The following is a 9,506-nucleotide window of genomic DNA, read 5'->3' as shown; positions in this document are numbered from 1 at the left end:
GAAGTCTATAAAAATGAGTATATACCCAGCCAGCAAGTCACATCCATTATGTTCTGCTCTAATACACTTATCTGATTGGCTTAGTACGGTCAGTCCATTGGCGATGATGATTGGTCAAAACGGGGCGGTTATCACACAAATCAGGATTTCTCGGTCGGCCAAATCAAATTGAGCCAAGAAGTCAACAGTGTCCGACAGGAAAAGAGCCAAGGAGGTTTTCTTGTTGAATGCCTTGACTTCTGTCAGAGAATCCCTCTTTGGGAAGTACCCTACGGTCTCGGTGAGTCTCCCCTAATGTATCCGTCGGTGCGAGGACTTATGGAACATCTCCAGTCTGACCTTGACACTGTTTTCAGGGCTTGCCTTTGTCAGTCGTGGAGTCGCCCTCTTTTTCAGCCGGATTTAAAGAGTCCTCCTCTTCCTCGTCCAGCTGCAAACTTCCCGAGGAGATCCGCATCCTCGCCAGCGGTCCCGGCCGGACCAGCCTGTCCATCCCGGGGCAGTAAAACGGACAGAACGTGTCTGAGTCCGAATCGCTGTGGCTCGTCTCCCCCCTGCAGCCACCGCCGCCGCCGGACACGCAAACGGAGGACGGCCGCTCGGGCAGCGGGGGTGAGGAGGCGGAGCGTAGCGGCAGGTGGGTGGGCCTGGGCGGGGCCTGGCGTCGAGACAGGTGCGGGTAATGCCCGAGCGGGCGAAATTCGGCGGCGGGGGCGGCGGCCGGCAGCGGTCGCAGCAGCTTCATGTCGGACTGGCTCAGGGACCGGCGGGGCAGCGCCGACTGGTAACTGGAGTCGTCGCTGAAGTGGCCCAGTTCCTCTCTGCTGTGATCCAGTCGGCCGCAGCCGGCCAGCGTACCCACGTAGAGCCCCGACGGGTAGCCCAACGCCAGCCCCCCGTAACGCTGTCGCCGCCGCAGCGGGGACACGTCGGCCGAGGGGCCGGAGAAACTGGACGAGCGGATGGCGTCGTCGAGGAAGCAGGCGTGCAGTGGCGGCTGGTGGGGGCACCGGGGAAGGAGCAGCGGGGAGGCGCAGGTGATGGGGTAGAAGGGGAGCAGTGGGTGGAGACCCATGCAGCCGTGGGGGTGGTGATGGGGGTTCGGGTAGAGCAGGACCAGCGGTGGCACGTTGGCCACCAGGCGTCCTCTCTGCAGGCCTCCGCCGTCCCCGCGACTCCACCCGCAGCACCGCGCCGTCCAGTCGTCCCCGCGGAACCAGCGCGCCGCCGGCCCGGGGCCCAGGTGAGCCGCGGAGGTTCCCGGTTCCGCCCCAGAGAAAGAGGACGAGCGGGACTGGGCGAAAGCGGAAGGTAGGGGCGCCGTGGACTGGGAAGGCTCCATCTGGAGAACCTCCACCGCAGAGCGACTGCGCATCCCGCCCTGAGCGCAGTCTGTCCGAGGAAAACCGCAGGACTGCTCGTATACCTAAAGAGTAGATGCGTAGATGGATAAATAAACAAACAAATAAAAACATAAACAAACCACCAAACTACAAAGCCAAAAACAATCTAGAGGACACAACTGTAGATTATACAAGCGATATTCTCACAGATTATTTAATTTCATCCAACGTTACATGTTTCCCGTTCGGTTGTTAATGAGTGGTGATCTGCTGTGTGGTGTTCTATGCCAGAGAAAAGGGGCTTGAAGGTCAGTGTTAATGGAGGAGAAGTCTCACACTGCAGACGTGATACTCATAAGTCTTTATAAAGCACACAGTCACAATAACCTCATCTGAATTGTTCCAGTCACATGACGCTCTGTTTTCAGACCTTAAACGAGAAGGGACATTGAAGAGGGAGTGAAAATCTTTTTTTTTTTTTTTTTTAAATCTAAGACAAAGATGTTTTCAGTCACTTGTCTTCCCTGATAATCTACAGGTGACTGACAGTTGTTTTCACTGAGTCTTGTTTTTATGGGTTCAAAGAGAGTCTAAAACAGTAAATATGGGCACTGAAAACCCTCCTCAAAAACTAGTCATGGTGCGTGACAGTAACCGGCGAGTGATGAGGCGTATGTGTTGGAGATGTTTCTGTTGACACATCAGCTCTTTGGCAGCAGCACGTGGAGTCTAATAAACCAACTGGACATGAGGGGAAAGTGTGCGGAGGAAATCTGGGCTTTAAGCGTGAAAAACCAAACAAACAAACAAACAAAAAAAAAAACTGGAGGCAACAGAGGACTCCATTTCACTGATTGAATGACCCATGTTACTCAGGCAAGAACATCTGGAGAAAACGCCTTTGACACGTCGCCAGAGAAGAGAACGTCATTGACACGTCGCCAGAGAAGAGAACGTCATCCCGAGCCTACAATGGTGAAACTCAATTATTTATAGCTTAACATCTGAATGGGGTGGCGTAGTGGGTAGCGCTGTCGCCTCACAGCAAGAAGGTCTTGGGTTCAATTCCTGGCAGGGTCCTTTCTGCGTGGGTTTCCTCCAAAGAGACACTAAATTGCCTAGGTGTGTGTGTGAGTCTGTGTGTCTGCCCTGCAATGGACTGGTGACCTGTCCAGGGTGTTTCCCTGCCTTTTGCCCTATGAGTGCTGGGATAGGCTCCAGCACGCCCCGCAACCCTAATCAGGATAAGTGGCTTAGATAATGAGTGAGAGTGAGTGAGTAAACATCTGAACAGTTTGTGTCGGTGCTCAGTTATCAGTACATCCTAACTAAAATCTACGATACACTGCGTACACTGGAACATTACTGTATATAAGTCTTGGTGTCTGTGTGGGCAGAGACGGGTGGATTAGAGAACTGCAGTCTACTGCACAGGTGTGAGAAAACCCCTGCAGCGGGGTTACCTGCTTAGAGACATCTGTGAGGAGGTCTGGGGAGGACCTGCACTGCCGCGTGTCGTAATACTCCTTACAGTACCTCCTGCACGGGGAGACAAAAAAAAAAGATGATGGATTTGACAGATGTTATCTCTTAACGTAATCTGCATCACACAGATTAGTACCTGAGGTCCTGATTAGTACACAGATTAGTACCTCAGGTCCTGCCCCATGACAATCGCATGGCTTTCTTAACCTCGCAACACTATTCTTTAACCTTGTGTCCTTTCCTACTTAAGTCGCCCAAAAACTATTACGGGACTGAATTTTTTAATGAGGGTAATACTAAACAAATATCATACGAAAGGCTTCCAGACTTTTTTTCTTTTTATCAAAACTGCTACTTATCCGGGTTAATTAAGAAAGCAAAGTCACAAGGAAACTGCACGCTGCAGAGAGGTGAGATGTGGCTCGTCTGTTTACTTCATATACTAATGAAGGGGCTTTGAACGCTGGAAATTCGCCTAATGTCCTGTGATATCCTCACGTACGTGTTTCTTTTCTCACCTTTCAAAGGGCAAGTTCTTCCTCTCACTTCTTTTAACACAGTCCAGCAGTTGCCTCTGGGTTCGGCCGCTGTTGAGTTCAAACACGGGACAGTGACAAAAAAAGTTGTTATTAAAATACAGTTTTGTTTTTTCCTCTTTTTTTATCAGATACCCAAATCAGCGACTCTCGTCCGAGGTTAAAAAATAGGCCTCAAACGTTTCGTGTCATCGCAAATGGCTGCGTGTGTTGCAAGAAAACACGTTTTGGGAAACTGTTTTTGTGTCGGTACAAAAGGCCAACTAGTGTGTTGCATATAGCAGGGAAGTGTGTATCCACAAAAGAACTGATCATGTCAGATGGATGGATGGATGGACTGAAGTGTCAAAAAGTCTAAGAAGATTTTTTTTTTTGGCAAACCAGTCACACTGTCACTAAAACTGTCAACACTGTTTACCAATAACAGCATAAATGAACTTTTTAACTGACACACGGAGTGGCAACAGAGAACACAAAAAACAAGACTTCACGTCTCATAAATAACGCGAGAGTGTTAACATGTCCAGTCGAGGACCTGTATCTGAAGCAGGAACCCTTGCTGTAGAGGAGAGACTTGTGCCGAGACTTGGGTTCCTCCGAGAGGCGAAAGAAAGCGTGATACTCCACACACATCTTCCAGAACGCTTTACACACGTCACGGCTGGCCATCGTGAACTCTACTGTGTCCTTACGAGAGGGCTGGGTGAACACAAACACACACACACACATACAAAGGCATGTTTCTTAAAAAATAAATAAATAAATACATAAAGCCTAGGCCTTTGCCAATAACAGTATTTTGCTTCAGGGAAAATAGGTTTCTCTTCATTAGTGAATATTTAGGGGAAAAAGATTTTTTTTTATATATTTTATCTTTTCAAGTAACCACAGGATTTATTTGTTGAAAAACACAGAAAAATGAAAATGTATGCACGGTTTTGACCACAATTTCACTGTTACTCACCACAATTTTTGCATGGAGCTTTATCAAAAAATGTTTTCTCTTAAAACTGAGTTTACGGATGTTGGCCCAGCTGAAAGTGTTTATTTTGGTATTCCCCTGAGAAGAGAAAGCAAAGAAAACATCAGTTACGGTTATTTTGGCCAACATCAGATTTGGAGTTTAGCAAAGGAGCCCCAGTCCCTCATCTCTCTGATGCAGAATCTATATCGGCCTCACCACGTAACCGTGACAACAGAATCACGATGTTACACATAAACGATTCCACATATGGGAATTATTACGTACGGGTCACTAACCAGGTCTAAGGATGGTTTGGACTTGTAATTCTCTTCTGCTCTTCCTCTCTGGTCGTGTTTTAATTATGTGATCTTTGTACAAATTTCATGCTAATGTCATTCAAATACAGGTATTTCCACACACATATGTATCAGATAAAACTAATAGGAGTTGGGGTGAAAATGACCATGAGGCAGCTCTCCAATACGAAAACAAGTCTATAAAGTGTAAGTATAAAGTACATATTATATACTTATACTGAAGTTAAAATAGAATAATAATAACAAAGAGGAGATGTTTCCCGTGTCACCTGAAAGACGTGGACCCCAGAGTGAGTGACAGCCAGGTTAATCGTCATGCCTTCCCCGTCACTGGCCACCTGAGGACGAATACCGTACATCTCCAGCTTACGCGCCACTTCCAGGAGCTGGGCGTCGGCCTCTGCTGGAGTCTGACCCCTGAACACACACAGTGGACTAAAATGTCAGTTACCCCTGAACCACACAACAGACTAAAACATCAGCAATTAGCCCTGAAACACACAATAAACTATAACGTCAGTTACCACTGAAACACACAATAAACTATAACATCAGTTACCGCTGAAACACACAGTAAACTATAACGTCAGTTACCCCTGAACCACACAACAGACTAAAACATCAGCAATTAGCCCTGAAACACACAATAAACTATAACGTCAGTTACCACTGAAACACACAAACTATAACGTCAGTTACCGCTGAAACACACAATAAACTATAACGTCAGTTACCCCTGAACCACACAACAGACTAAAACGTCAGCAATTAGCCCTGAAACACACAATAAACTATAACGTCAGTTACCGCTGAAACACACAATGAACAGAAACATCAGTTATACAACTGAAATACAGAACATGCTAAAACATCTGACTGCTGAAACAGACTACAGGCTAAACATCAGTTGCTGATGAAAAAAAAAAACCCCACAAACCCCTTGACACATACAACATGTAAAACAACATTAACATTTCACCTCTTACCACCTTCTCAACTTTAAACCCTCGAAAAATATAACATTCCAAATACCACTGACCCCTGAGCTCTCAAACAACCCACACGCTAAACAGCACCTAGTAAACCCGACCTCCAGCATATCAACAACTGCTCTCCGTGAACCAGTAAGACCCACTCAACACACTGGTGTGACCTTGGCATTAATGTAAAGACACGACGCATGCCAGACAAGTTTTTCCTATCAGCTTCTGCCTCCTGGATCCTGAATTAGTACCCCCCCCCCTTCCCCAAACCACAGACAGGCATTTGGGGGGCCAGGACCATCTGATCGGTACTCTCGGTGAGCCCCGCGTGCAGTACCTGTGTCGTTTGTGAAAGCGTAGGATCTTCCTGAGAAGGCACTCCTGATTGGGCACGTACTTCTTGCTCTCCAGGTGCTGCATGTCCAGCTCCTCGACATAGTCCCCGATCTCCGCTGCAGGAGAACACATTGGACCTTAAGAAGAAGCGGGGCCCCTGGCGTAATCCTATCAGTACTGCCAAAGCGTCCGTTAGATCACACAGGTCCAACTGGAGTTCCACTCACCCTGAAGCAGATGGGAAACCAACAGGGCTGCGCTGTTGTCGTTACACGTCAGACTGCCATTGGACAGATCCTGCTTGATCTGCAGAGCAAACAGGTACCTGAAGAGAGACAGATATTTACATTCAGCTCTTGTATTCACTCTATTCAGGCTGAAGGCTGTATAATTTACCCAGCAACCTCCAGACTTCCACACCTCACAAAAAAAACTGTTAAAAAATTAAGGAAATTTGACTATTAGCATTAAAATTAAAAATTTAATTTTAATAAAATATTTAAAATAATATGTCAAATTATCAGTAGGGCACATAATCCATTAATGTCACACTCAACTGTTTCTATAGTTTGGTAAAGAAGGCAAAACGAGGACATTGTATGATTTTGGGGTAACTTTGGCGCATTTTGTTTAAATAAGTGAATCTTTCTCCTCTGTTAAAATGAGGATGTGCAGTGAGTTTGAACTGGTCAGTTCCTTTTGTACCTGGTCAGTTCCTTTTGCAGCTGCCCTGGATCAGGGGGAAAGAACTTGACAATAAAACGGAAGATCAAATCATTGGTGTCTGTTTATGAAGGGAAAAAGAAAATTAACAACACACAAAGTTATTAAGAGTAGAAGATACCTTTTTTTTAATCCCTGTTTTTCCAGACTAATCTGCTCATCTGTTGGCCATGACACTCAACCAGAAAAAAATACTGTCGAGCCTAAACTTTTCAGTTTACTTACGCTTGGTTGGGGATAATTAGCAAATACATTAAAATATATCAACGCATTAGCAAGCCAGTTTTTAAAGTATTACATTGTTGAAATAATGACATGATGTGAAAAGCATGGAGGATGTTACCTGAGACTTACTTTTTACCTGTTTCACCAGAGGCTTCAGCAGTTCCAACCAAACCTGGGGAACAAACAGATACCAACACGTTCACTAATGACTCATCATGAAAGATAATAGCCTACAGTATTCACATTACAATATATTTTAAAAACAAACAAACAAACAAACCAAAAAACATCGAGGCAGGTCACCTGACTGACCCAAAGAATCAAGTGACAAACTTTTTTTGGGGGGGGGGGTCGGGTCTATTTTAGCTTATTTTTGAGGTCTGTCCGTTTTTTCAACCATTTCGAGTCATCTCAACGTCTTCAGAGTTAAAGCGTTCACGGTATCGTTAAAAATAAATCACCAAAGTAAACCGTTAAAAATTAAACTCAAGTGAGTTAATGAGACTTGCACAAAACTTACATAACTGCCACAGCGATGCCGGAATTCGAGCCCAAAGTATTCCTTTTCTAAAAGTTTCAGGTGTCCACACACCGCATTGAAGAAGTCGTTTCCCAGTACCTTTTGCTACAAAACGACATAACATTACAGCCATGACGTGAGACACACGCTACTCGCACAAAAACAACGTACTATACAGGGTACAATTACCACTGTAATGTGAAACATTTAAGCAGCAAGGTAATGATAGTTTTCACATAAACTTTCCTTTAGGTTTAAGAGTCAGAATTTCAGGGAACTACCGATATTATTCAGGATACTGATGAATCTGTCGAGATCGGCCGAAGTGCGTACATTTTCTACACTTCTCCTTTCCCTCATATGTTTGAGATGCAGAGATGCTCAAACAGAACGAAATCCTGCAGTGTGACACTTGAGAGACTCCAAGGATAACTAAAAGATGTGTGTGTCTTTCACAAGATGATACAGATGATTAAAATATGCCCCATATTTCTACCAAATGTCTAATGTGTACATAATTCCAAACGCTTGTTTACTGACCCTTCTCTTCAAAGAGAACATAGTTACGAACAACGACAAATGATATTTATCGGGTAACTCACTCCGTTTGAATTGGGGGGAGGGAACACTGTACTTATCTTGGACTGTGCAAGCACGAAAAATGAAATATACAGTTACAGAAAAGCAGACAGATACAACGCGTGAGTGAGTGAGAAGTTCAACGACCTGAGGGGAGGCAAAAAAAAAATCAGGACAGTCAGAAACCACCATAAACCTCTTCCCTCATTCACGTGCGCCCTGCAGCCACACTCTTCGTGCCATTCCGGCCCACTCAACGGAGCGCGCAGCCTCCTCGCGCGCCATCCACTAGTTTATTGTCCTACTGCTCACTGTTAAGATGCTGCAAATGCCCCTTGGCGTGTATGACAAAATAAGGGATGATGGAAATGCTTTGTAAGTAGATCACTGAGGGTAGACGGACAATTCACGAACATCGCATCACACAAATGCAAACATTTTGAGGTAAATTGAATCTGTCAATTTGAACAGAGTTAACTAATTAGGCTATTAGGTGTCAACACCTGTGAGTTAACGCCCCACAAGCCAAATATGTCAACAAAACAAATAAACAAAAAATTGTGTCGGGGGAAAAAATGTCGAAACAGTTTCGTTTATAAGGGTCCTTGAGATTCTCACCTCCATTTCAAAAATGTGCTCGCTATCATCTAAAAAGATGACTCTCAGCCGGAGCGAGCTCTCTTTCGGGTTTTTTCGCGGCGCCTGCGGTGTAAAGGCCTCGAGCTTCTTTCCCCTGTAGCTCATTCTCAGGACCTATCAAAATTCTTATGCGATACACAGTAAATAAATAAAATGCACTGAAGCACGAACATCCTACAGTTTATCAAGTTAAATTAGGCGATGAAGTTACGGAGCGTTGCTGCACGAACATGAAAATATTACAGCAGGGTTTTTAATCAACACATCTAACGACACGACAGCCGGTGTACATAGATTTACTCATAAAAATTTATAAATTTTACGCTACAGTTAATATCAGTATAAAGGGAGAGATAACTCACTTTCCCTCAAATTATTCTCCTCTATTCTAGCAGGTAAATAATCCACATCTGTACTGAAGTATTTTTTTAGACTAATGTTTAAAAAGAGAATCATACAATTCAAAATGTACATACTTTCAGCTGGTCTCTACCGGTCATATTCGCCCAAAACGTTGGCAATATATCCAGACGTTTAAATATGTCGCGTGCAGTCAACAGTGAGCGAGCCTGTCGGGCGAAAGAGGGCACCGTAGCCATTCTGCAGCCCTCTATCCAAAACTCACCAGCTACAGCTACTGGTCAACAGACCTCTAAAACATATGTCGCACACGTGCATCCGGTAGATGGATCCTAGATTAAAAGAAAGTCAAAATTTGGATAACAGCAAATGTTATCTTACACGAGAAAAAAAATGAAGAGAAGCGGATCCCTTTTCGGTCAAGAAGTACAGTAAGCTATTGCAGTTCTCATGAAATTAAACTATTTTGTATTTTAGCTAATATTTTTAGAAAAAA

At 44.7% G+C, this 9,506-nt stretch overlaps 1 protein-coding gene across 1 annotated transcript; it reads right to left on the bottom strand.

The window, feature by feature from the left end:
- Positions 1-352: 352 nt before the first annotated feature.
- frmd7 (FERM domain containing 7) lies at positions 353-8,755 on the bottom strand. Its single transcript, XM_030793270.1, has 12 exons — positions 8,630-8,755; positions 7,433-7,537; positions 7,042-7,084; positions 6,670-6,748; positions 6,192-6,289; positions 5,966-6,080; positions 4,915-5,062; positions 4,329-4,424; positions 3,900-4,063; positions 3,347-3,415; positions 2,807-2,882; positions 353-1,426 (listed from the first exon to the last, which is right to left on the bottom strand). Exons 1-12 carry the CDS (start codon positions 8,753-8,755, stop codon positions 353-355), a joined length of 2,193 nt encoding a protein of 730 aa, XP_030649130.1.
- Between the last annotated feature and the right edge of the window lie 751 nt (positions 8,756-9,506).

Source organism: Chanos chanos, chromosome 16, assembly GCF_902362185.1.
Source record: "Chanos chanos chromosome 16, fChaCha1.1, whole genome shotgun sequence".
NCBI lineage: Eukaryota > Metazoa > Chordata > Actinopteri > Gonorynchiformes > Chanidae > Chanos > Chanos chanos.
Note: the sequence above shows the minus strand (reverse complement) of the source record. Positions and strands in the feature narration are given on the sequence as shown.